The sequence below is a fragment of the Zonotrichia leucophrys genome, chromosome 9 (assembly GCF_028769735.1).
Source record: "Zonotrichia leucophrys gambelii isolate GWCS_2022_RI chromosome 9, RI_Zleu_2.0, whole genome shotgun sequence".
NCBI classification, from domain to species: Eukaryota; Metazoa; Chordata; class Aves; order Passeriformes; family Passerellidae; genus Zonotrichia; species Zonotrichia leucophrys.
In genome coordinates, this window is record NC_088179.1 from 17,433,094 (window position 1) to 17,461,058 (window position 27,965).

At 41.2% G+C, this 27,965-nt stretch overlaps 1 protein-coding gene across 6 annotated transcripts in view; it reads left to right on the forward strand.

Moving 5' to 3' along the window:
* MCF2L2 (MCF.2 cell line derived transforming sequence-like 2) overlaps positions 1-27,965 on the forward strand; it is a 151,118-nt gene that overhangs the window by 95,216 nt on the left and 27,937 nt on the right. For all 6 annotated transcript variants that reach the window (XM_064720927.1, XM_064720928.1, XM_064720929.1 and 3 more), the window contains exons 16-21: positions 15,573-15,639; positions 16,759-16,874; positions 17,588-17,657; positions 22,375-22,467; positions 22,971-23,063; positions 25,296-25,421. In XM_064720927.1, the coding sequence (XP_064576997.1) occupies positions 15,573-15,639; positions 16,759-16,874; positions 17,588-17,657; positions 22,375-22,467; positions 22,971-23,063; positions 25,296-25,421 (565 nt within the window). The remainder of the gene's footprint in view (positions 1-15,572; positions 15,640-16,758; positions 16,875-17,587; positions 17,658-22,374; positions 22,468-22,970; positions 23,064-25,295; positions 25,422-27,965) is intronic.

Here is a 27,965-nt window from a genome sequence, read left to right on the forward strand (position 1 = left end):
TTAAGGTGAATTTATGTGGAAACATCATTCAGACTTTATTACAAGATTTGAAGAACCGAATCCATAGAAAACAAAGTCAGAAATATTTCAATTATTGAACAAAAATTACCATTTCTAATCAGCACTGCAAAGAAACTGAGTTTGTCATATGGTTGTGTCCACTTTTTTCCTGAAAAGTGACATCTGCTCAAAGGATCCACAACCTTTTCTTTGTCCTCACTAAAGTCCCATCTTGATTGATCTTGATTTTCTCCAATTGATGTCACTGCAGTAATCACACTTCATCCTGCTTCTTACCTGATATTGTGGTAGGAAAGTTTTTATCTGTATCTCTTAATAGATTTTATTTTTCAGTAAACAGAATGTAAAATGGACCCTTCCCTTCCCTTCCCTTCCCTTCCCTTCCCTTCCCTTCCCTTCCCTTCCCTTCCCTTCCCTTCCCTTCCCTTCCCTTCCCTTCCCTTCCCTTCCCTTCCCTTCCCTTCCCTTCCCTTCCCTTCCCTTCCCTTCCCTTCCCTTCCCTTCCCTTCCCTTCCCTTCCCTTCCCTTCCCTTCCCTTCCCTTCCCTTCCCTTCCCTTCCCTTCCCCCTTTTCCCCTTTCCCCTTTCCCCTTTCCCTTCCTTTCTTCTCTTTCCACTTTCCCTTCCTTATTCCACTTTCACTTCCCTTTTCCTTTTTCCCTTCCACCTTCCCTTCCCCTTTCCATTTCCTTTGTCTTAAACCAAACTTAAACTTGTTCAGTCCTCTGCTGAGATACTTGGAAATTAATCTCCACCTTTTCTTTTTTTTCTCCAGTGATGCTGGTAGGAAGAGTTTTTCAGAGCACCACCCTTATTTGTTTATAAATTACATTTAGGCATCCCTTCTCAGCCATCTCAGGCCCTGTGAGCCCTGGCAGAGGTGCAGAGCTGGTTGTCTCCAAGCCAGCAGAGCAGGAGGCAGCAGTGTGTGGCTGGCTGTTGTGAGAGGCCCCTCACACGTGGTTTTCCCCAGGAAACCTGCCACGTGGTCATTGTCCCTGCATCACAGCCAGCACCGTTAAGAGGCAGATGGTTTTCAGGTAAGGATGGGACGTGCAGTTGTAGGGATGGGGCTCAGGGCACTGTTAGAGAGAGCAGCATGGTTTATCAGGGTAAGGATGTGGGACAGTGCAGTTTGTAGGGATGGGGGTTTAGCAGGTGCATCCTTGCACCCACACAGCCTTTCCATTTCACTCAGTCCATCACACCAATATCAACCTAGGTTGTGGGTTTGGTTCCTGTATGCGTCACTCATTGGCCTCACATCCAGCTGGAAACCTCAGGCCCTATTTCAGAGTAAATAATGAGTTGATAAGATTCAACAGAACATGGAGAAATACCTAGGTGTTACTGTTTTGTAGAATGGTTTGTAATTCCTGCAGATTTGTGTTGAGGTGCTGTGCTCTTATTGCTTCCTACTGTATGAGCAACATGGTTTAGCTCTTGTTGCCCAGTGGAAGAGGAAGGTTGGAGGGAAATTCCATAAAATACTTTGTAGCACAGAAGCCTGCTTGCCAATGATGTATTTGCACAAGGAGGCTGGGATCAGAGATCTGCCATTTAATGCTTCTGAGCCTTTGAATCTCCAAGGAGCCCTGAGAAAGCCACACAGTGCTCTCAGAGGGGTTGTGCTGGCCCAGCTGCTGCTGTCTTCATCCCACAGACCCATCCCAACAGGAGGGACTGGCATGATCAAGCAGCTCCTGTTGTGTTGTCCAGTGCAGCTCAATATAGCCCAGACCAAACATCGATGGGAAGAGATATTCAATCAATGGAAAGGCAATCTAAAAGTACAGAATCACAGTTCTGTTTGATAAGCCAAACCAGCATCTTTCTGTGTATCCTTGAGGTGCTTCTTGTATAAGAAGTGTGAAAGTCTTTCACAACCACATGACTGTGCTTAGACTGTAAGTATAACAGAGCTGGGCATTTTTGACAAAATTTCGAGCAAGGCAACCCTTTCTTGTTTATTTGCACAAATGGCACTAGGCAGCCTGTTCCTGCAGCAAACTGGCCAAATCATGCATTGACTCCTTTGCTGGGATATTATTCTATTTATGCTCAAGTGTTATTGTTGGGAAATTATTTGGTTGGCTGTTCTATGGTGTGATTTTATGGCCGGAAATCTGATTCATAGATCTGTTCTGAAAATTGTTTCACAACCAGTCTAAGCTCATTTAGGGCTGCTGAACCTTTTGCTCTCTCTCTCCATACCCACCTCATGTAGTCCCTTTGTGTCCCTTTTACAGGACTGGCACCTGAGCAGCTGGTGAGACCTTTTTCATCTTTTTTGTGAGGCTGGTTTTGAGTTGGGTCAACTCCTCTTGCTCTCCAGTTTACCTGAGTGTGCATGCTGGTGTACATTCGCTATCAAATGCGAGCAAAGGGGCAGGATGGAGTGACTGGGAGCATGCAAAGATGCTCGGTTGTTCCTTTGGAGTTATGGAGTGGACAAACTGATCAAGAAACTCCATCCAGAAACCTGATATTGGCAATCCTCATCAGATAGGAAACTGAATTTCCTGTAAATTTGGAATATTTTTCTGGTTGATTTGCTTTGGATCTGATAAACCCAGCATTTTTCTAGTCCACCTCACAGCAAGGGCTGGGAGACTGTTGGGCAGTGTTAGTGCTTCATTTTGAAAACAGAGAAATATGACGTCTGTTCCAGGGCTTTCTGACCACAGTTTCACTCTTTTCATAAGATGATCCCCCACAAATCTTGCATGTGGTTTTGGTGTTCTCAGTGAGTGGTCAATATGGCCTTGACAGAGATCACTTACAAGCACAGCAACGTGTATCTTGAAGTGACTGGTGTGCAGTGGCAGGAGTTAAAGTGTTATTTGTGTTTCATCTTCATTCAGGTCTATTACTGCTGAATAATAAGCTGAAAATTGCAAGGCATTGGTGGTTTTGTACTCAGGTAAACCCCTCCTTCCTGAATTAAATTCTCATGAGACAGTAACCTCTGCTACATTTATATTCAGATAGAATTAACTTCATGAATGACCAGTTCAGGGTTTGAAGTCTGAGGTACTATTTTTGTGACTTTAATGAAAGAGAGTCAAATTTAAGACTAAGGAGTGGCCTCAGCTATCATGTATGCATGGAGCACTTCTGTATACATGCAAAATAATCTCCAAGCATGTACACAGTCCAGACGCACTGCTTGTCCTCTGAACATGCACATAAAGTGTGCTTTACATACTGAGGAAACCTGTGGAGCATCTGGGATCACTTCTGCACACCAGCAGTCAGCTGTCACTCTGCATATTCACATCCTGGACTGTGCAGCCTGTGTGCCTGAAGGTGCTTGTCCCCTTAAATGACAGGTTCCAGTTGTAGATTTGGGTATTATTTAGGTTTAGAATCCTTTATATTCAGTGTATCTTATTATCTGGGTCTGGGTTATTGATCTAACAAGGACTGGGGACCTGCAGTCTGTGCATACCCTGAACATGAGAATAAGTGTATCACTGAATCATCAGGATGTGTGGGGAGAGCAGGACAGCACTTCTGCCCTGGGTAAAGAATTAGAAGCTATTTTCAGAATGAGAATATTGTGCCAGAGCCCTATTCTAAATCAGCAATAGCAAAGTTGTGCTGACATTAGGTCTGGGAATTGCTAAATTTAGGTGTAGACTGGTGTCAAAAATACTAGTAGCTCTGGGAGTGCTACTGAAAGCTTTGGTGTCCAAGTGCTTATTGTAATCATCAGAGCTGTGTCTGGCAGGAGAGGGCTCAGTTTCCTGATTTCATTAGCTATTGGCCAAAGATGCAGAGCTTCTACAGGAGACAGAGATAAATACTGGAGTCATAGAATAGTGTGGATTGGAATGGACCCAAAAATGTTGTAGTGCAACTTCCCTACCATGGCCAGGGAACCTTACACTAGAACAGGTTGTTCAGAGCCCCATCCAGCCTGGCCTCGAACACCTTCAGGGGTGAGTAATCCTCAGCCTCTCTGGGCAACCTGTTCCAGTGCCTCACCACCCTCACAGTAAAGAATTTCTTCCTGATATCTCATCTAAATCTGCTTTCAGCCAGTTTAAAACCATTGCCCCTTGTGCTGTTGCTACAGGCTTTGGCAAATGTCTCTCTCTTGTAAGCCCCCTTTATATTTTAAAAGGCCAAAGCCCAAAGCCTTTTGTTTTCCAGACCAGACAACAATTTCCCCCCTTTCCATAAGTAAGATCCATTGCAAAGATTTCCATTCAGTGTGTAAATGAATGGAAATACATATATAACCTGAATGTAAAAATAGATAAGAAGTGTCATAAAATAGTGTAATATAAGACTTCTGTTACAATTGAAAGAAGGTGATTTTGGTGAGTGTAACAGTAGGAGACCAACAGCATGTCCTTCCAGTCTAATTTCCAGGCTCATGAAAACTTCCAGCTGGTAGAGGGGAAGAACTTGGAGTCTACATTTTAAAAGACAAACCATGTTCTTGACTTTATCAATAGGAACAGAGAGCTGTTTTCTTTCACCAGACTTAATGAAAGTTAGCAGGAGAATTTTCAAGAAGCCACAAGCCATTTCTTGTTTGCCATCCTCTCTTTCAACTTTTACAAAATCTTTGTTTTCAGAGAAATTTCCCTGTTGGGCAGATTGGCTCCAGCATTTACAAGTCTAATTACAGCCTAAAGGGTTGGGAAGATCTTTGAAGTGAAGTGTATGCTGCCATGTAGGGAGATCTGGCTGTTGATAGAAATCTGTGTAGAATAGCAAGGAGAGATTCATTCCTACTAGAGATCCAAATATTTCTGGGAACTGGGAAAATTATTATGAACAGGAGAAAAAAATTTCTTATTGTTACAATGCAGAAGTTGAGTGAGTGTTCTGGAGGCTTCCTGAAGTCCTTGTGTCCTTGTGTCCTTGCTCCCAAAGAGTCTGGGAGGTAGAGAAAAGCTGCAAAAAGCACTCTCAATACGTTTTCTTACAAAATTTGCACTTAATCGAATATCAAAGAGCATTAAGCAGTCACTTCTGCTATTATCTCTCATACCTGCTTGCTATTGGATACTAAGGTTATTTTAATGCTCTTCAGAAATTCCAGGAATTCCTCAACTTGTTTTCTGTGCAGTTGTTCTGCTGCCTGCTGGCTCTGGGCAGGCTCCTGGAATGCAGCTGGCCACATGCACATCCTGGATGGTCGGTTTGGTTTAGGCACAATGGGTGTTTAGCATCAGAAGTATCTTCTGTCTCATCCCATGTCACAGAAATGCATGTGCTCCACTTGAAAAGCACTGAAAATTTCTGCAAGCACATAGTCAGTGGGCAGCAATCTCCCTCCTCTTCCTCTGCCTATCCAGGCCACGACTAAAGATCTGCTCCCTCACACCCCTGATCCAACTCAGGCTTTACAGAGCACATCCAAAAAAAGGCAGCTCTGTGTTGGCTTAGGACTGGATGCATTTTCTCTGAAGAAGCATATGTGGACTTGAAGTTTTATGTGTTTGTTTCTCCCTTAACTGTACCTTGTTCATCTCTCCATGAAAACCTGACTTTGCTCTGACATGGCAAGTCAATACTCCTTTGCTTTTATATATTTACATAATACATAGTACCTCGAAATCCCTGGTAACACAGGCACAAGCCAAGGAGCAGAGGAAATTAGCACTGTTGTCAGTGTTATCAGCTGATGGATGGGGAAGGAGAAGGAGAGGCATTCGTGTGATTTTATACCACCTAAGTTCAGGTGGTGCTGCTTTCTCTGGTAAGGGCAGAACAGTGACAGTCTCCAAGCTGGGAAACCACTGAAACAAACCAGGAGCAATCACACCTCTCTGAGTGTAAAATTCTCCAGACAGCTGCTAAAGCCCTCCCTTTGCACATTCAATGTTTCAATGGAGTCTGTTTTTAAACTCTAGTTAAAAACATGCAGCTCCTGTGTGTCAATTAGCTCATAAAGGAGTGCTGAGCACTTCACATTGGTATTTACAACAGCACAAAGAGCACGTCATGTTGCCTAATCAGATGTCAGTGACTTGCACCCACACTGGGCTGATCTAAATAATTGCACGGTTTGCAGGACAGCAGCAGACAGGACACAGCAGATGGGAGATCACTCAGTCCCATGTACTGAGTGATTCAATGGAGCAGTGATTTATCAATTGCACTGTGCAGTAAATCACTGCTGACTTTATTTCCTGCATTTAACAAGCTGCTCATTAACTGGGAATATAATAACTAGGTTTGGAAGATTTGTGACATAATCATGTTTAGAATTCTGTATTCATTTCTGAAAATTCATGCGGATTTTTTCATCCAGCAGGAACATTCTTTCTATGTATGAGTCTAGAAAGGAATTCTGTTTTACATAGTATGACTTGTCTGTCCAGCAGCTCCTCTGTAGACTCTCCAAAGTTCCTGTGCATATGCAGATTATTCAATATACTGTTGCTGACCTTTAGCCTCTAGTTGGAAGACACTGATGCTTTATTTGCATTTCTAGTTGTTACAAACCTGTCTTCAAATACTGTCCCTGGTTAATAGCCATGTTGGACAAACTAGCATGGGCAGTCTTGCCTTTGTGCCACCTGACCTGCATTAGAGCCAAACAATGTGACCCTGAGTGTGCTCTTGTGGTGAAAGTGCCTAAGTTCTGTTTGTCTCTGCTCCCCCAGCAGTCTGTCAGACCAGGTTTGCTGTGTGGGCAGAGGACACCGAGAGCTCCAACCCCTGTAAGAGCCGTGCCTGGTGCAGAGCTCTCACCTCTGCCAGGCAACCGCCCAGCCCCAGCTCTAGCTACAAACACTGCAGTGGCAAACAAGGCATCTCCCACGTAGGGCAAGGCTTGTGTAAGACCTGCAACAGCCACTGAGGCTGATAAACCAAGCTCCCTATTCTTCTGGGGAGAAAAGGGTAGGAATGGCTGTCGTGGATGAGCCTAGAAATCTCTCCATCCCATTGTATTATCTTGGACATCCCCCATTAGCAGCTGCTTAGAGAAAAAAGTAAGAAACCCAAATGCAGGGTAATGTCCTTCCAGTTTCATGCAATCTGCAGTTGTGAGAGTTTCCCTCTGAGTTTCCTACTGAGTAAAGTTGCCCTCTGACCTTATTCTCTAGCTGGAGTCTATCTGACAATTCTCTAAAGTTTTATTTTCCATAAGTGTCTCTCCCTCTTTCTCCTAGTTTATCATTAAATTCTGCAAGCAGTGTTTCGGGGTGTGGCCGACAGGGTTGCCCAAAGTCTAGTTCAGTAAATGGATGAGGATGTTGCTGAGAGCTGTGATTCCCAGTCCCTGCTGGGTGGAGTGTGGTAGCAGATGGCAGGATCCTTGCCTGCCCCTCTGGCCCAGATTACTGTGGCTGAGGATGTGTGACACACAAAAAGGGGATGTTTATCCTCAGAGTGGCAGTTCAGAACTTACTGACTGATGTAAATGTGCCAAAAAGAGATTAACTAAAACATAATATGTGTTCCAGTTGCTCTCATAAACTCCATTTGAGCGCCATTGATCAGAATTTTCTCTCTCTGTTGCATTGCTGTTGTCCTGTAACTAACACCTGAGTTTGTTTCTCCCAGGCCCCAAAGAATTCTGATTCTTGAGGGTATTTAAAAGCAGGGCCCAAGACATGCTAGAGTTTGGGCTGGAGGACCAGAGATTGTAAGTCTGGCACAATGCTGTGTCCTATTACAGGAAGAAGCAGAATGGAATTTCCTAAGGGTCATATCTCAGACTGAAATCATAAAACCATAGAATCATTTCAGTTGGAAAGATCTTTAAGGTCATCAAGTCCAGCCATTACCCCAGTACTGCTAAGGCCACCACTACACCATGTCCCCAGGTGCCACATCTACACAAGTTTTAAATACCTCCAGGGATGGTGACTCCACCACTCCCCTGGGCAGCCTGTGCCAGTGCTTGACATACAGACCCTCAAAGGATGAGGCATCATCACCAAACCTGTCCTCTCACTTCCAAGTGCAACATGAGCTTCCCTGGTCAGCCCTTTCCAACATAAACTCAGGCCTGTCCATAAGATCAATTATCATTAATTTTATTAATACAACTAATTCTTCATTCCATCCAAATGACCTTACAAAGTCTTGCAGAAAAGAGCTATCAAAGGCAGATCTGCCATGAGAATCAAAACCACTGATGCTCTTCTTCTGCTCTCCTGAAGAAGTTGGCTCTTCAGGATAGAATTTGTGTTGCCTTTTACATGAAGTAAATGATAGTTCTGTGTTTAGCTTTTGTATCCCAATCAAAAATGGCTCTGTATGGCACTCAATGTCCTTGCAGGGACAGGAAGGGCACAAGTGAGTACCACAGGCATGACACATGTAAGCCACAGCACTATCAGAGGTGCTCTGCAGTGAGAGATTAGGGGGGTGTAGGAATCTGTGGGAAGCAGTCACATGTGCCTAAATCCTTCTCTGTCCCACCAAGACACCCACAGCAAGGATCCCACCTGAGACTGCCAAGAGTTTTGGAGAAAGGCTATGGGCATGGTTTAGGTTTAGGTTTAGGTTTAGGTTTAGGTTTAGGTTTAGGTTTGCTTAGAGCCTGAGCTCTACCAGTCAACATGAATTCTCTGTATAAACAGTGTCCCTTACATTTCCTTTAACCTACTTCTGGGTTTTATATTGCTGGTCTTGTCTGTCTGAAAGTTTTGGGGCTTTACCACTTTTGCTGTAACTTTTGCTGTTATTGAAAAAGTGCTTTACCACCCTGTGTGGGGAAATCCATAGCACTGTCAGTCCTTATCAGATTTCTTGCTCAATGAGATCAACTGGTATTTGGATGTTGTTGTATTGTGTCTACAAAGGAACGGAAAAAGCACACAGCATGTAATCTGAAAGTAGCCGCAGTCTTAAAAGTCAGATTGGGCATAGAAAAAGGCTGTTAAATATTTTTTTTTCAGAAGTCAGAAACTATTAAATATCTAGAGATTTTTTTCTACCTGCTCTACTTTCAACTTTTAAGGAAAAAGCAGCCAGGAAGAAATTACTGCCAGGACGCAAAATCCCCGTGAATTTCCCTCATGAGTAGGACATGTAAAATCTAAAGTGCTTCATTTCAGAGGCCTTACCTTTTGAATATCAGTTGTGACTGATACATGCATATATGTATCTATCTATCTCTCTCTATATATATATATCTCACTAATATATGTATATATATATGACTGATATATTAATAAGGTATGTTCTAATCATTACTAGCTAGAAAGAGGTATGAGAGTAAATGTCAGTGTTAGTACATGAATTACTTTTATGCATATATGCATATATTTATATTTCTGCATTTTATAAAACAATTATCTTCCTTTGTTGGCTGGTAACCCATACTGGTTTCAGTTCAGCAGATCAAATCCATCCTTAAGGAAGTGTAATGAAGAATTATGTCTTCCTCTCTGTCCTCACTTTAAATCCTTTATGCAATATGGTTTATTGCTGCACAAGATCTGCCTGGCCCTAGGAAATCACCATGTTTTCTTTTGACTGGGTAATATTTCTAAAGAAGAATACTGAAATCTGAGTAATTAAGTTAATTCTGTGGCCTGCATGTAAATACTTATGATCTCAAGCAAACAAAGAAATTATTTGGAAGTCTGCACAGTGTGGGAGCAATTTGTTCACCTGCAGTGTCTCAGTTACATCAGATATTTCACAAGCATGTGTGTGCAGTAGTTTCTATGGATCTCAATTTACTACCAATCTACTACAATCTGCTGGAATATGACCTAACTCTTAGCAGTTACACTATTTTTGTGTATAAATTATTCACCTGCTCTTAGCTAATTGATTACTCAATGCTGAGGTTTCACAGAGCTAAATATATCTTTATGACCAAACAGAAACAGTGGAGCTGCAAGATGAAAACCAAAATCACGAGGGGGGCCTGATGGGTAGTTGACAAAATATGTACACAGCTGTGTGTGCTGTTATTTTGGCCCACAGTAAGGACCAGTCTGTAGCATCCACATTGTCTAAATGTAGCTCAAATTTGGGTTCAGAGATGCATCTTTTCAGTGTAGATGCACAGTTGAGATGAGAAACAGCTCCTGTGTGACTTTTAGTCCTCTGTTCACATTATTCCTTTCTGTAGGTGATTTTATTAATTTACCTCTCCATTAACAACTATGCTCTGGTTCCTATAATGTAGGTCAACTAATTAAGATATATAAAAATATTTCCCCAAGGTCATTTGTTTTGAGAACAGTGAATGTGGGACAGTTCCTTTTATGTGAAGAGTTCAGATCATTTCGGAAGAAGCAAAATATTGTAAATGGCGACTTTGGTGGTGAAATATATTTCTAACAAAGATGCAGTCCTTCTGCTCAGAGGAACTTCCACAACAGCTGGAGCAAATCCATTAGACATTGCAGCAGGCAACTACAAGAACTTCAGTAAAGGGCACGAATTTTGAAATGGGGTGAAGTGTATTACCTAAGTTCCTTATACTTCTCAAAGCTGGGTTAGTTGGGTTTTTTTTTGCAGCCATGAAATGCACTTTAAGAACAATCATTGCTCTTTTGAGGCATTGCTCTCATTGGGGAAAAAAAAAATCCAAAAAGAAAACCAACCAAAAAAAAAGAGTACATGCCAGAGAAATCAGAACTGTTTTCTGTATCAACTAACAAATACTGTATCAACTAACAACAAGTTCTGTTGAAACAAATGTTCTTGCGTCTAGAATGATCTTTTATTACATTTACACTTTAGGAGGTAAAGTACAGCAACTGACTCATTACTCAAATTTCATTTCATTTGAGCTGTTGCGTAACCTCAGTTGAGAATACTTTTCTACTGAAAAAGGCCTTTTTAGCACTGTGAAAAACAACAAAAAAATTCCTCTTAAATGCAATTATGTAGGTGGAATGGAAGTTTCTTCTACTCAGCTATTGACATGCTGTCATTTCTTTTCATTCCATAGCACTGAGATAATTTTGAGATTTTACAATTAGACCAGTCTTAGAATTTTTTGTAGTGATTTCTAATTCAAAACTGGATATGATATTTATTGCTGATTCTGTTTCTACTGCAACAATGAGACTTTCATCATATACTACCTACAAAGAAGATACCATTGCAAATAAATGGTACTTCTGTTAAATTTTATTTACATTCAGAAATAGAAATTTCACAGTACTTAGAACTAGCCAGAGTGCTGGACCAGGGAGGTTTTTACCACTGTGCTCATTTTTGCAAGCCAGTAAATTATTCACTCTGATTTCCCTTAAGTCCAAGTCTATCCAATGTTGATATTTTTTCTGTGTTTATGTTTCCATTACACTGCACACAGGTTCTTTCAGCCTTTCCTATTGTGTTTGAAGCCTCAGGTATTAAAAGAGACAGTATTTTCAATTTAAGTAGCTCTCTATTCATATTAGATATATTTATAGAAGTGATGGGAGTGTTTTTAAAATTAATTTATTAAATTAAATATTTTGCTCTTGCATACCCATTTTCTGCTGTTCTGGCTGTTGAAAATATTCCTGTTCCACCATGTGTTTTTGTAAGACAGATATGGAGAGCTCATGCATGACTGCCATTTCTGCTGGTTCCACACCTGTCATGCAGTCAGGTTTTCTGCAGCACAATAATTTTGTAGCACCAGTTATGATTTATACCAGGGTCTCTTTTCAGAAAAACTCCCTGGTTTAATTCTAATTGATGGCTTCAATTCCTGTTCTGAGAAAAGACTCCTTATCAGGACAGGCATGTGTGATAGCAAATCCTGGCATAGAAACAGGATCTGTGAGTGGAGGTGAGCCAATGAGTTTGTCAGAGAAACACAGCTATGGAAACAAAAATCCTGAATTAGTTTATATTGTCATCTGAGCAGGATGCACAAATAGTAACTGTATGAGGACAAAGCAATTGAGATTTAGCCAGAGGAGATATTAATAGGTTGTGGTAATCTCTGGATAATATTCCTGCTTAGCGTTTCATTATATTTGATGGGGGTTTTTTAAGGCAGCACATCACAGCAGAGAAACCATCCTGCCAAAATTATTTTGACAGAGACTTTCAGAATGACCTGACAACCCTGGGGAGCTTGGCCAACCATTAAGTTGTTTCTTTTTCCTTCTGTTGTTAAAGAAGAAGGAAGGAGAAAGAGTTACTGAGATGAAATGATCTGATCTGTGTCTCCTTTATGGTCACTGTGATGAGCCCTTCCTAGAAGTGTGCTCTCAGTTACCCGAAGAAGCCAGCTCAGAAACACCTACTGACAAAATTTTGTTGCAACAACACAATACAGTGCAGGGTAAGTTTATACTTATAACAACAATGCTGCTAATTGCTATTTGCACAGTGCAAAGTGATATAAATAACTACCTTTGATCTAAATACCAGCACAGGCAGGGGCTGATAGAGAAATGCATCTCTAAAAGTCAAGGGTGATAGGTAATAGCAGAGTTTTACCTCAGTTTCAAGGTTTCACTTACAACCTTGGCTAAAAACAAGGCTTTTCCCAATGCTTTGTTGTCCATTGCAGCTCCTACATTCTAACCCTTGTTGAGGAGCTTCCTCTGTGAAATAATTTTTTTCTTCACTGCAGCATGGCATGACTAACTTGCCAGAGACAGCACTATTGACAAAGCAGAAATTGTTTTCTTATTACTCTCTCTTTCTTATAATCCATATTGTGCTTCAGGGGTTCTCAAAGCTGGGAGTCATGAAAAGTGGCTCAATGTGTGAGATCTCAGTGGTGCTGCAGGGGCACAGGATATCACAGCTGCTGAAGTGAGAAAAAACAGCCCAAATGGCACCTCTGTAAAACCCCCCTTGTGGGAAATGTGGTCTTGGTGTATCCAAGGCCACAATGTTTCCTTAGAAACCCAGATCAATAATTCAAGGAAATGTGAGCTAGTTCATGCATTGTAGTTAAGTTCCATACCAAGAAGTTTCCTTTGCTGGAGGAACATCTGACAGCGTGGTATCAGTGAGTCTGTGTGTGATCCCTGCCACAAACACACCCCAATTCTGCCAGGCAGGGGTGGCAGCAGGGGCCCTGCCATGCTCAGGGCTTTGCCAGGCTGCTGGTTGCTGAGCTCCCTCTGCTAGGACATGTTTAACTCCCTCCAGAGGGAAAGCTGGCCTTGACTTCCTGAGCAGTGCACATCACTATTTCCATACCAGGAAAGCTACTGAGTCAGGTATTTCTGGGACCAGAATATTCTGCCTTTGGCTAACTCTGCTGGTTTGATGAATCTCTTTGTTTCATGGGGCAAGGAGGAAGTACATTTGAGTGGAACAAGTTTTACTAGCAACAAGGATGCCTACAGAGAGGACTTTAGGGATTTCTCAGATTCTGACCTTTAGGTCAGATGCCTAATCCTTTACCATCCCTGCTGAGATGGCCAGTTTGCTTGGGAATGATCCTGGTGAGGAGTTATCTTTGTCAGAATTGCCCATAAACTTCAGCCAGCTCAGAGTTTTGTTGTGTTTGGACTGCTGCCATGCAAACCTCAAATTCTTGTAAAATTTCCCTGAAATGAATGAACAATACAGTGTGGAAGTTCTCCCCTGCCCCTTTACCTCACACATCCCAGTTACTCTAAACATTACTTCTAACCTAGACATATCAAAGGGGAAAAGGGGATGGGAGGAGATGCCTGTGACAATAATCCTGTCAATTGCTGCCTCATACTTTTGTTAAATGTGATAGTGGCAGCAGGTGTGTGCTAAACTGCCCTCATTGTCCATGACAGTCATGGAGCAGCTCCAGTCCTGGCACAATCAGCAGTGGAACATTTGGGAGGGTCTCCCAAACTAGGGACACCTGAGGGGGAGCAGAGAGAGTCACCAGGAGCCCACAGCCAGTGCAAGAGTGGCCAATGGGACCTGAGTGTGGCCAGGGGAGCACTAGTACAGCCCTCACCCACTGCCCTACCTTGTGCTTGACACTGCAATTTAAGGCATTATGCCAAGACAGCTATGAAATCCCAGCTATTTTATAACAAAATCTGAAACATCACTTGAAGGTAAGGTCTGGTTTTCTCAGTATTCATAATGTTTCTCAAGCAGTGGTCCATAAAGCAGTAATAGCCTTTGAGACCTGAATAAGTGGTGCCCAGCTAGCCTACAAAACCACATTTCATTGAAAAAGGGCTGGGGAAGTCCAAAGGAAACCAGTGAATCTACTGTAGTAGCCAAGTAACATTTTAGTCAGTGCTTTTGCATGTCAAACTGCTAGCTGAATTGTGGCTATTTTATTTTTAAATGCTTGACCAAACCATTCAAATGAGGCTTTAGCAGAAGTGGGATTTATTTTTAACCTCAAAAAGGACATCCTAAAGAATTGTGGAGAATAAGGAAATCCCCTTAGAGTGGATGCAACAGTACAGTCATGACTCATGATCTAAAGGGCTGATGGGGTTTGGCTGATGGTGTGGCTGTTGTGTGACACACAGAGCCAGGTAAGCAGACTGATGGTGTGGCTGTTGTGTGACACACAGGGCCAGGTAAGCAGGGTCTGGCTGATGGTGTGGCTGTTGTGTGACACACAGAGCCAGGTAAGCAGGGTCTGGCTGATGGTGTGGCTGTTGTGTGACACACAGAGCCAGGTAAGCAGGCTGATGGTGTGGCTGTTGTGTGACACACAGAGCCAGGTAAGCAGGCACAGGCAGTGTGTGCAGGGAGATGCTGGATGAATGCACGTGCTGCTATTGATGCCAAGAGCTGCCTACACTGTACTGGCCTCAGGTTGTGTGCTGCTCATGGCTGGCCACACTCCAGTTTCTCTAGACATTATTCCCTAGTGTCCTTCTGGGGATGTGTTTTGGCTTGAGATAGCTGTGCTTAAAAACTCTCGAGAAGCACAGACCAGGAAAAGAACACCAAGGACTTGTCCTTTCCTACTGCTCACACCTCTGGAGGAGCTACCCTGAAAACTTTTTTTGTAACACTAATAAAGACAACACTTTCTTGATAATATGGAACGTTTGATGCACAAAAACATAAGAGATCTAATGTAATTTTATTTTAAAATCTAATTAGCTATTTGTTCAAAAGTGAATTGGTTACATTTATGTTTCTGTGAAATGTCAGCAATCTTCAAGATATATGTCTTCAAGTTACCTAGAAGCATTAAACTAATGCTAGGAATTAAATGTTCAAAATGTAGTAAAAAGATTTTAATCTACTTTCATATTTTCAGACTGACATAATTTTTGCATTGTAATAAAGGATGGAAGTCTAGCCACTGATTTTGTTTATTTTATAAAAGAAATGAATCAGAAACATTAGCATAGCTCTGAAGTACAATTTCATTTTATTCAGTATTAGTTATTCTTAGAAAAAAACACTTTTTTTTTCTTCTTGGGAAAATTTTTTTCCAATTTGCAGGTATAAAAATGACGGAAAAATCCAAGCTGAAGTTTAAAATGAGCTGAAAAAAATTACAGTCCAAGATGTGCTTAGGTCTTTTAATCTTATCAACAAGGCCCAGGATTGAAGAACTGAGAAATGACCTTCAGAGGGTTTTTGTGTGTAGTTGAAGACATAAACAGGAATACATAAGGAATCCTATTTCTTTTCTTTCACTTGTGCTTGGTTAACACTATGACTCTCTACCTTCTTGTCTTTCAGCCACATAATCAATGAACTGATAGAAACAGAACGGGTTTATGTAGAAGAACTTCAAAGTATAATAGAGGTAAGAAACTCTTCTGAAATTACTTTCTGATGCTTAACCACTAAGTCATCACTGCAGGTGCACATCCTTCATGGCCTGAGCACTCCCACCTCCTGTTTATAACACACAGGCGGTGTTGGCAAGATAGCTCAGCCTTGGAGATGGAGAATGGGAAGGATGTTTTGAACATCCTGCCTCAGGCCTTAAAGGAAAAGACACCTTCTCTGGCCCAAACCCACAGAATGGCAGTTCACATGGTTCTGAAAGTTATGGACAGAGAAAGAGTTAATAATATATTTTCAAAATATTACCAATAGGTCTCAGAAGCAGCACTTTGATGTCCATGGGGCCACACACTAAATTCTGTGAATCTGCACTTGAAAAATGATTAAGGAAGAGGAAGGCACCCCTCCTGCTCTTCTTCATTGTCCCATTTTGTGCTTGAACACAGAGAAAAATGCTCATGCTGCAAATGTAATTCTTGAGCTTTTGAAACTGATAGGATACCAGCAGACTCAGTGTGTGTGGAGTCTGAGGTCCCCAGTCTGTGGGAGGACAGAAGCTGAGTAGGGATCAGTCATGCTTATATTTGGGTGGGACTTTTGGGATGTGTGGTTGATTCTTCATTGCATTTGTTCCATGGGAGCTGGCAGCTCTGGTAATTGATATATTACTCTTGAGTTTAAAGTCTGAATGTTCTTTTCTCAAAGTTATTATTGAAGAAACACAATACAGTTTTTACAAGAAAAAAAAATAGTCCAACAAGTAAATCCAAACTAACTCTTGTGCAATGAAGCAGGTAGCAGAAAGAAATCTGTCTGTCAATATTAGCAGTCTCCATCCCTACATGACCCAAATGGCTTTTGAATCCTAGAGACATAATTTTGTCCATTTTTTCTTAACCTCACGACCTGTTCATTTGTGGTTAAAACATGTTTGCACAGTGACAGGGTAAAATCTCTGGGGAAAATCAGAAACATCAGGAATTCATGGGAGCAGCAAAGCAGCAGGCATGGGAGAAGCTTTGTTTGCTCTGTGGAGAACAAAAGCACATGAACCTTGGGGCTTTCCAGTGCCTTGAACACAGTACTTCTTCCCTGGTAAAAACATGCTGATTTTATTTTCCACTCTTCTCTGCAGGGGTATGCTTCAGAAATGGACAATCCGAATTTAGTACATCTGATTCCATCTGCACTTCAGAACAAGAAGGAAGTTCTTTTTGGGAACCTCCCAGAAATCTACTATTTCCACAACAGGTACCTGGGAATTGGTGGTTGTCCTGCATCCTTGGGCACCACCATCACATCCAGTCCTTTTCTGTCACTGTAACCAAAGTGGGAATTTAGGAATTCTTTTGAATAATAATTGCCTGTAAGACGTAAAAAATAGTTGAAAAAAAATTTTTAAAAATCTCTTTTGCAAGTCTTAATATTATGCCAGAGTAGTTAATACCTAGTAGAAAAAATTATTTTCCATTTTATATATTATTTTCAAAGATTGTGTCTTCCACTTGGAGAAGGATATTCCTCTCCCTTTGCAAGCCCAATCTTTCTTTCCCTAAAAGTTTTGTGCATTCACTGTCACTGCAAAAGACTTTGGACTACATCCCATATTTTCACTGTTTTCTGATTGAGCAACTACATCTGACAGAGCATTCCTGTCTTTTCTAGCTGTTCTGAAAAATCCTCATACCCAAATGGAAAGCAGGTATTTGGTTTACAGATATGAAACAAATTTCAACAGCCAGAGGAATCATATGTCGCAGATAAAATATGATAATATTTGTGATTTAGGGAATCAGGTGGCAGCCACATCCCATTTTTCTAAAATATATATTTCTTGGTGTGTTACCTTCCCCATTGATTCCTCATATTACAAAAATGAAGGCTTTAAGTTGCATTTACACAAGCTAACACACAATGTGAATGGCATTTTACATTACTCTTTACTCTCTTTTTCTCCGTCTCAGGATTTTCCTTAAGGAGATAGAAAATTGCATTGAAAACCCTGAGCTTCTTGCCCGATGCTTTTTGAAAAGAGTAAGTATATCCTTTTTCAGTAAGTATATCCTGTTTCAGGTTTGAATGAATATCTATGGTCTTATCCTACAGTAATTACAGACTTACTCCCATCTTTTCAGTCTGTTTGCTTTTGTGAATGAGGGAAACTCCTCTAAGCAGATATTCCTAAATTAAGCCACTGTTACCAAGCATATATTCTGATATCTGACCCTTTACCTGGTTTACTGACAGGAGGAGATCTGTTACCAGTGTTTTACAAGTATTTTAAGTCTCATTTAAAAGGAAAAAACCAACCAATAACAGTGATCCAAATGTTTTACATGCTTTTCATATCTATTTCACATCTATAGCAGGAGAATGATGTAACCCAGACACCACCCTGCAGTAAATAAGCAGAGGATGGTATCGGTGTCACAGCAGGCTGCTCTGAGTGCAGACAACACATCCTGTTTCTGCTTTATCTTATCTCTCCTCTGCACAACTCAGGACACTTGGTCCCCTAGAACTGTCCCATGCTGCTGTCCTTGCATGGACCCACCAGCCCCAAAAGACTCTGTGAGGTCGATTCCCTTTACTTCTCCACAAAACACCCAGTGGGATTCTCCCCTCTGCTGAGGTGACTCTCAGTGCCCAAGTGCTGCTCTCTCCAAGAGCTCCCTGTGATGTCCCTCCTCCCCCACTCAGCCTGGCCATTAGTTCTTTCCTGCACACATCCAAAGGTGCTTGTTTATGTAGCACTCCTTCAGGGGCCCTACTAATGAAAAAAAATCTGTTTTGGTGGTTTGCTACTGCTTTCAGGGTTTGACAAAACTCTGTGAATAAGGCTCTGTGTTTTGCACAGGAAATGGAAGTGGCATGAGAAATGGGAAAATCTGCCCACTGTAGTCAAAGGTACTTCCTGCTTCTACTGTATAATACAGGTAGCATTTGCTGCTTTTCCAGAGCACACATTAAATACAGACAAATTTAGATGAACCAGTCAGAGGTGCTGAGCACTGCCACATTACTGAGATTTAATGGGAATTTGAGCATGTGATACTTGCAAAGAGTACACTTCCAATTTACAAGCAGGTCAGGCTGGAGAGAATCATACAAGTGTAAATGTGATTATATGTCCATTGGATTATTTTCTGTTCAACAACTTAGCATTTAGAGCTTGAGTAAATGACGCTGCTAAGGCATATGTTGTTATCCTAAGATTCAGATGCTGGGCAGGAAAATACTGTGGTGAAATCATTATGCAAATGAGGAAAAGCAGTCTTTGAAGAATGCAGACCTCTGAAACCCAAGAAATGTAAAATAGTCCATGTGCTGCATATATCCCTAAAGAATGCAACTAAATAAAAATTCTTGGTATAGAAATGTAGAAGTGTTTTGATTCTGCAAGAGGTTCAAACTCCATATTTAAATATCATAGCTTGTCTCTCTGTAAAAACAGCTATTAAGTCCAATTCTCCTCACTATTATACCAATATGAAAACAGCACTAAAGTTGGGGTTCTGGTATGAAGTGAAAGAAAACCAGTCCCTCCATCACTGTAGCTCATCAGTTTCTGTGGCCTCGTCAAACCACACTAAGTCTATCAAATAAGAGGTTAAATTGTGCATTTGCTTTCTCCCTATTTCAAATTTCACACTAAGAAAGCACAAGCTCCTCTCTTGAGATGCCTCTGCTCACACAGTAGCACCTTTGATTCCTGCCCTTATGTTCTGTTTTTAGAAGAAGCCACATAAAGTCCAGAAATGTGTTGTTTCTGTTGGACTGCCTTTGGGAGGCACAAACAAAAGTCTGGTTGTGTGTTTGTGTTCCCCATGATTTGGCAGCTTTTTATGCCTTCCTGCTGAGCAGTGGCTTCTGGCTGCCCTGTGAGTTATGGCTGTGCTTGCAGTGACAGGGGCAAACAGAAGCAGCTGCTGTTCCAAGAGATGCTGAGCTCTGGGAGGAACTCACACTCTTGTAGGTTCTCTCACTTTGTATGGGTGTGACCCTCCTGCCACAACAACAGGATGGGCTACTGGAAACAGACAGTTTTTTAAAAATTCATATTTTGAAGAGTTTTACCCTGTCTGATCACACTGCGCCTTTTCAGCCCTGATTCCAGAGCTGCTTGAAAGTATCCTGAGAGCTGCAGTGAGACATTCTGGTGCCAGAGCCACTCCATCCCCTGCCATGTCCCCACACACCCTCCCAGCTCCACCAATGCCACCTGAGCAGCTGTCACCATGAATGTGACCCCTGCATCTCAGGTGATGGGAGAAACAGCCTGTGGACTCTCTCTCTGGCTTTGTCTCCTGGCACATGGCAGCAGAATCTGGTAAAAGATGAGCCAGAAATCCCTTTCTTGTTCTCCCTCCCACTTTGCCTCACCTCATTTAGGGCATGATGTTCAGATGAGATAAATTACAAGTGAGCCAGCTTAATTTTACCCACACGGCAGCTATTTTGCCATCACCAAGATGCTTGACCTTCCTTACAGCTCTGTGTTGTCAAGGTCTGTATAGCATTCAAAGACAGGAGGGATGTGCACTGAATTCCTTCAGAATTCCTTCTGGTGCTTTATCAGCAACAGGAGGGACACTCTGGGCTGATCTGCTTTCCAAAGGGCTGTGAAGAAGGAAACCTTACCAAACTAAGGCAAGAATGCACAGGATGGAACCAAAGGTGTGTCAGACTGCTTACCAGAATGTGCCAGGTGAAGTTCCTGGCAGGAGTGATTCACTGTGGATTACCACTCCTCACTTATTCATATTGCTAACCTTAAAATAGGGAATGGTTTAATAGTTGGGACATTTGGTTATTCAGGGAGAAAGAAGCATTTAGAAAAGGAATCTACCTATGAAAGGACAGTAGCAGCTGACCAGAAACCTGAGTTTGATTCAAAGGTCTAAAGTCTAGACTAACGCAAAAATTATCCATAAATCAGCAGTCAAAAAAATAATTGGAACTGTACTTATATGCCATTGGAGCTTACAAAGCTCTCAGGGACCAAATCAGTGTGGAAAGGAAAAGCTTTGCAGGAGAGAGGAGCATGGTGTAAAAGTACCAGCCAGAAGTCAGAACCTTTGCATGTAAAAATAGAGATGTGTGGAATATTTAAGACTGGGATTTGAATAATTAGACAATCAATTATTTCTTGGCATTTTAAAGTCTGAGCCTAATTCTATTCCTAACACTATTGCAAAACTTAAAGCTGTAATTAAATATGTAAGTATCTGCCTTAGCAGGTGTCACTGATTTAGGCAGCAGTAGATTGCACTGGCATAGGGTGGTTCCATTATGGCAAATTACTGGTAAATTGTTGGTAATTGTAAATTTTCTTTACGTTTAAATTGGGGTTTTTTTTCTCTAATTCCTCACAGTTCTGTTGTCTGTTGCTCTCTCTCTTCTTCTTACCCAGTCCAGTTAGGTTTCTGTGGACTAGCATGAGATTGTAATGCGTGATTATGCTTTGTTGCTATTTTTAGTTCTGTGGGGTTTACCGCCTGCTAACTTCCCTCCAGGGCAACATGTACAAATAATTATATTTTTGTGAAGAAAACTCTGCACCTATTTTGAAACAGCACCATAAATATTCTATAGAGTTGCAACAGAAGAGGTTTTTGTATTGCACAATCCTTGACACAGCGTGGTGTTAGGCAGCAGAGCTCTGATTTCCCAGCTGATTCATCAGGGTGATGTCAGGATGGGTCTGTGGAGGAAGACAGCAGCAACGCTGATTTCTTCTGGTAATTGTACAGAAGGAAGTGATTTCCCTGCAGCAGGAGTGTGTGGGAACTGCCTGCTGGGCTGAGAGCGCAGAGGAACAATCTAGGAATTGCTGAGATTTATTTTTGGTGTTTTCTTTGATTTGCTGAGGTCACATCCAGCAGGGTAGGTGCAGATGAAGGTGGGAAGCTCCTGGCTGGTCAGGCACAGCCAACCCTGCTCAGGAGCCCCATGGCACTGCCCTGTGGGCACCTGGGTGCCCAGGCAGCCAGCCCAGGTCCTGGCAGGGGAGCAGCCATCCCTGCCAGCCCAGGTCCTGGCAGAGGAGCAGCCATCCCTGCATCCGCCCACAGAGCTCAGAACACCCTTTCTGGGCTTTTGTAGAGGTTGTCTCTGTTTTCACTGAAGTCAGGGAGATTTTTGCCATGGACCTCAGTGAGAGCACTTGGAGTGTAGTCAAAGCTAAATAAAGGGAATCTACTCACTTCTAATTTGGAGAGGACAAGGTTTAAGCACATTCCCCTGCCTGGCCTGGGACATCAACAAACTTCCTCCTTTTTAATTTCTCCTTGTATTGTTGAGAGCCAACACTATTTTTGAAGTCTTTTGAACTGCTAAACCTTAGTCATCATTAACAATTACAGTCTGTGTCAGTATTGTTAATAAAATTGCTAATAAAGTTTAAATTTCTAATGTTTCTTTTTTGTTTTGTTTAGTTTTTTTCTCCAAACCATCAATTTACCTCCCTGGAAAAGATACTGGTTTTGCTGCTAAATTATTTATCTTCCAGTCTGCAGTTTCCTTGCTTTGTATGAAAAGTGAGGGGGGAAAAAAATCTCATTTTCAGTTGTATTTAACTTAATCAGAAGTAAAAAGCAGATTTGGTGGTTTCAGTGTGTTTTTACATACAGAGTTATTCCCATGTAATAATTACTTCATGTGTTAGGATGGAAGATAAGAAAAAGTGTGGTTTAAGAAAGACACTCTGTATTTTTTTTCTTGCCTTACCTAAACTCTTCTTTTCTTGCAGAAGGAGGACCTCCAAATATATGAAAAGTACTGTCAGAACAAACCAAGGTCTGAAGCTCTCTGGAGACAGTGTGGAGACAGCATCTTTTTTCAGGTGGAATTTCAGTGCAGACTAGCAGTGCAAGACCCTCAAAGCTCATTTTCCTTGTGTGTCTCTGTTCTTTAGAAAACCTAGGGCAAAACACAGACTTTCCTGCATGCTTTTTACACTGATGGCAGGTGCCCAGTGTGTGTCAGGGTGTTCTCTACAGGAGACTGGGCAGGTAGAGCAGTGGGTAGATTTCCTGGATGGGAGCCTGGTTCTGCAGTCTATACCCACACCAGAAAAATGCTGGCTGCTTTGCAAATCCCAGCTGATTGCAATCTCATCAGCAGGGAATGCCAGATTTCAACACCAAGTGGAACCTAAACATTAGCCTTTGTTTAGATATATTTTCACTGTGGGATAAGTAACCCGGAAATTCCTATGCAGATGGAACAAATTTCTCTCTCAATTAATTCTCAGACTTATAATCTTCAGATTGTCAAATGATAATGATCTTGGTGACTTGCCTGTGTTTCAAGAAACAATTTTTTCTTCTGTGTTGTCTCCTGCAGGAATGTCAGCGTAAATTGGATCATAAGCTCTCACTTGATGCTTATCTCTTAAAGCCAGTTCAGAGAATCACCAAGTACCAGCTGCTGCTAAAGGTAATGCCTCCATGACAGTGCAAAGAATTCCAATGTATGGCTTGCTTTACTTCCAGAATTGCATATCACTCATGACTACCTGGAAATAAATCCTTACTCAGTTCTTCAGCAAATACTCAGCATTTTTTAGTTGTAAATGGTAGAAAACAGTCTTGTACAGGGACTTCCTGTTCCAAATCTATTTTAGATTTTAGATTAGACTTTTTCCCCATAGCTCCCAATCTGTTTTAGATTGGGAACTGCTATTACTTAGCAGTACTTATACTAAGTAACAGCAGTATACTATTACATGTATAGCTCTCTCTATATAAAATATTTTACTTATTTTTAAGATAGTATTTTATTTATTTATCTTTAAACAGAAATTGAACTTGGTTTTATTATATCAGTATACAGTTTTATGATTTGAAAACAGGAAGTGATGCCTTAAATCCCGTCAGTAACATCTGTCCCTGTTTAACAGAACTCTTTCAGCTCCCTGAAGTAATATTTTCCCATGGTTATGACTCAAACCTTTCAGAGGGAGCCACTCCCTTTGCTGCTTCTTTTTAAAAGACACAGCCAGGAACACATTGTCTGTCATTTTTCCATAAAGTGAATATGTGAATTTACTCTTGAATGGTTGGAACCATGAGTGGTCCACACTTGAAATTCTGATCTGAAGGCAATAGAAAATATATACACTCAAAACAATGGTTTTTTTTTTTTTCTTTTTAAGCTGGTTGCCTAAATGTCTCTCTCCATCTACTCAGTTCTTAAAAATAATATTTACTGACTTTCCCTGTGGGAAGGTCATGAAGGTGAATTACATGCTGTTCTCAAGCCTCTGGGCTTAAAGTGGTGTTATGTACTCTCATGAAATTTAGCATTGAAATTTGCAATGAAGATTTTAGGTTGTCATTTAACTTGCTAATAGTTACTATGGCACTGCTCAAAATGTGCCAGTATAAGCTATGGGAGGACCTGGTTGGCCATTCTTGTATTTCTGCTTATTGACTTCATGTAAAACTATAGAATCCAAATATTGAACATGGATATAGACAAGGATGCAATGTCACTGATTCCAGTAGATTTACATCAACATAGTCCAGAAATAAATTTGAACTCTGTTTCTTGAAACTATTCTGTGAGAAGGGAAAAAAAAGTCAAGGTCTCCAGGAAAGCAAGAGTAAACCAGATTTTACTTTTATTTTGAAATATGACTGTAAATATACCCAAGATTAGATCAAGGAGTAAAATTCTCAAGCAAAACAGGTCTCAACCATTGGGGTTTGAAGCTGGTCAGACCAGTTTCATACTTAGCAACAACACATTGGCACTGACATTTACTTTGTCAGGGTTTATGAGGTCTGGAAAGATGGTGCACTCCTTCCCTGGCTGCAGGAGCATTTAAAAGTGTAGAAAAATGGAAGCCAGTGAAAAACTGGTAACAAACAGGTGTTTAAGAAGCTGTGTGCCTTGAGTGGTGGACAGACTGGATTTGAATTTTGGGTCACAATCACTGCAATCCTCTGGTTTCAATCAGTTTAGCTAATGTGCTCATGCTGATAAAAGCAGCATGCTCACATCTCATGAGATCCATCCTCATTCTGGAAAATGTGCAGCAGGTACTGTCAGAATGCGTCCTGCTTTTACCTTCTATTCCCTGGTTAACCAAGCACTTGAGGACAGATTGCTGCTGTTTGAGGTTTGCAGGAACTAGCTTTTTGCATCCCTATTTTACAGGAACACAAGTGCCTCAGCTTTTGGAATTAAAAGATTTCCAAACTCAAAATGCAGAATGTCAAACCTGCCAAATTCAGACCAGAAATTAATTTGTATTTTTAACAGTGGTAGTAAGTACCTTGTGCAACTAATTGCAGAAGAAAATGGGGAACTGTCTAGCACCTGAAATAATTATACTGAGTTTCTTTTCTAGAAGATGTGAAGAAAAAAACCCCTGGATGTAATTCTATGGCATGCAAGGAGTTCATTGTAAATACGTCACAATGGTCCTGTCTCATCTTAAATGAACCCTTTAAACTTGAAAATGTTCAAAAGATCAAAATATATGTCCTCAGTGACCACCCTGCTGTATGTCACATTTGGGGTTTTTTTGGTTTTTTTTGTTCCTCTTTTTTTTTTCCTCTAGTTCTGCTACTTTGTTTATGGAACAGATTCCAGGAGGATTGTCTTGCAGTAACTTCTGGTATCAGAGGTTCTCAAGTGTTCCCCATATCTTTTTTTAACCAGGAAATGCTGAAGTGCAGCAAGAACTCAGAAGGCACTGCTGAATTGGAAGAAGCCCTGGCCACAGTGCTTGATATCATCAAATCAGTAAATGATTCCATGCACCAGATAGCAATCACAGGATATGAGGTAACTGCTGCTGCTCCTCCTCTGCTCTGAGCCATCCCATGTTCCTGTCACCACTGACCATGCTGTGCCTGTGGCTGGTACTGTGCTTTTTGGAGCCTCTGCCACATTCCTGAAGGGTGGCACTCAGAGTTGTGTTATGATGACCAAAAATACATCTCAGCACCCCTGTCATGTGGAACTGGGGTGTGAATGTGGGGGCGTAATGGGGCAAATGCAGGACTTTTGAGTAATTGCACCCAAAACATTTGTAGGTGAGAGGTACAAGTGTAGCAAAATTAACTTAAGAAATTTGCTGAAACTTTGTGGCTCCTGGGCAACTCAAGTGTTTTCAAATCTTTTGCACTTAGGGAGAAAAATGTGGCTTTCATTTAAAGTGGGTAATGGAATCTGTGCCAGTGATTGGCAAGCTTGTTATCTGAAATGTGAAATAACAACCACGATACAAATCAAAGGGCACAAATGTATGTCTCTGCAGAAGCTCCATTGAAGTCATATGACTTTCAAGAACTAGTGCTGACTACATAAAATGAGCCCTTGAGTGAGAAGTGGAAGTGATTGGCACATAAAGGAGAAATAAGCCTGGCAAAATGAGGCCTGAGAATCATGTGGTTGCCCATTTTGAAATAGCTGCAGGGTGAAAATGTCAAGAAAGAAACAATATACTGAGTATTGTTCAAAGAATTCTTACATCACACTAACAGGCTTTAATCCAGAAAAACTATTTTGTGTAAAATCTGACTTCCTGAGAAGGTTCTGAGGTCCGTACAGACAATGTCTGAGTGGGAAGAGTTATTCTGGTTATCAGGATGGGAGTGGCCCCAGGAGTTTTGATTTCTATAGTTCTCTTTTGTGCAAGTGCATCTGCATCTGGTAGCTGAGGAACCCATGCCTGCTGCCAACATGATTTTATAAATAAATGCAGTTGCTTGCTCATTTAACTGCTTGTCACAGATCCATTGCTGCACACAGCTGGAGATGTGGACTGTGCATTACATTTGGGATGAGAATTTGAGTTTTGCCTGCAGTGGCTGCACTGGGTTGAAGGTGAAGCAGTGGCCACTTCATTGAACTGGCAAACACTGAATAGGTGTGGTGCTTGTGGATCAGAGAAACACCACAGGTCATAAATACAATCTGACATCTCCTAAACCTGACAAATAAAGCAGCACATACTTAATCCATTCTGGTCATGGCTAAGTCTGAGTGTTTCAGAGACTCCTTTTAGTTCATTTTAGAAAAACTCTTTAGAGCCTGTATATTATTATTGCCGACTTGAACCAGTCAACATGGACAAGGGAAGGTTGTATCATAGATACAGCACACCTTCTACCTCCCAATTTCCACTGTTTCTTATTAATTCACAAAGAGAGAGGTAGCTTTCCTCCTGTATTTCTCAGTTTAAATGTTTGTACTTACAGCAATTCAGCAAAAAATTTATTTCAGAACAGTTCTGTAAAGGGAAGGGAAGAAGAGCTTCTCCAAGAAAGGTAACATATTATCCTGAGTAGGAGGGATTTATCCAGATTCCTGTCCCTATAAATGCTGAGGTCATCCTTTTGTCTATTCCTTGCTTTAAAGTGTGAGTAGTTTTGTACTCAGGAATTCAAAAAAACATTGCTGTTCCTTTTCAACTTCTACTTTTGAATTTTCCAGCTTTTCATGAAATACCAGATATTAACTCCAAGGACTAGATTTTTGCCTCTGCTTTCTTAGCTGAACTGCAAAATATGGCAGAGTAGGACATGGCCACTGTTCAGCCCAATGCTGACAGCATTCCTGAGATGTTTTGTTACATGATTTTTAAATGGGGTGAAAGTGTGAAAGATTATGTACCAAGTAATTTCTTCTCCCTGTTCCACCTGTCCCAGATGCTCAGCTGTGGTGCCAAATAAACACCTCCCATAGACAATGAAACCACACTCCATCTTGTGGAGTCTTTCCCACACAGCCATGATAGAAATACTTGCCTGGAAAGGAAAACCTTTCAGAGAGGGATATTATGGCAGTAGGGAAGCAGGTTTTGGGACAGCTGGTGAATGCTCCCAAATGCACATTCTGTTTCTTGGACTTGGGCACATGCAGTTTGGGGAGCTGAACTCTTGTGTAAGAAATTGCTAATATGTAAGTCTGGGGTTGGATTGGTGTATGTTTTTTATTTTTAGGCAAAACCACAAAAAAATAAAGAAAAAAAAAGAAAAAAAATGTAGAATAAAGCTCAGAGAGCAGAAGATTTAGATGTATTTCCTACTATTATCCCAATATTTGTACACAATCTGGCCTGGGTAGTTTGTCCATGAATTATGATGAGAGATTCTTATAAATTATCATTATGTATTGCTCATCCTCCATAAACATGGGATACTATGTATTGCTCCAATAGGGAATAATTATATTTGAGATTGTGATCAAATCCTCCACTTTAAATAAACTTCCTTTAGGATAAAATATTGCTGTCCACTAGCAGAAATTACCAGAAACAGTCCTCCTATTTGCTGCCTACACTGACGACAGTGCAGTGCTTGTGGGCTAATATTCAAAGTCTGC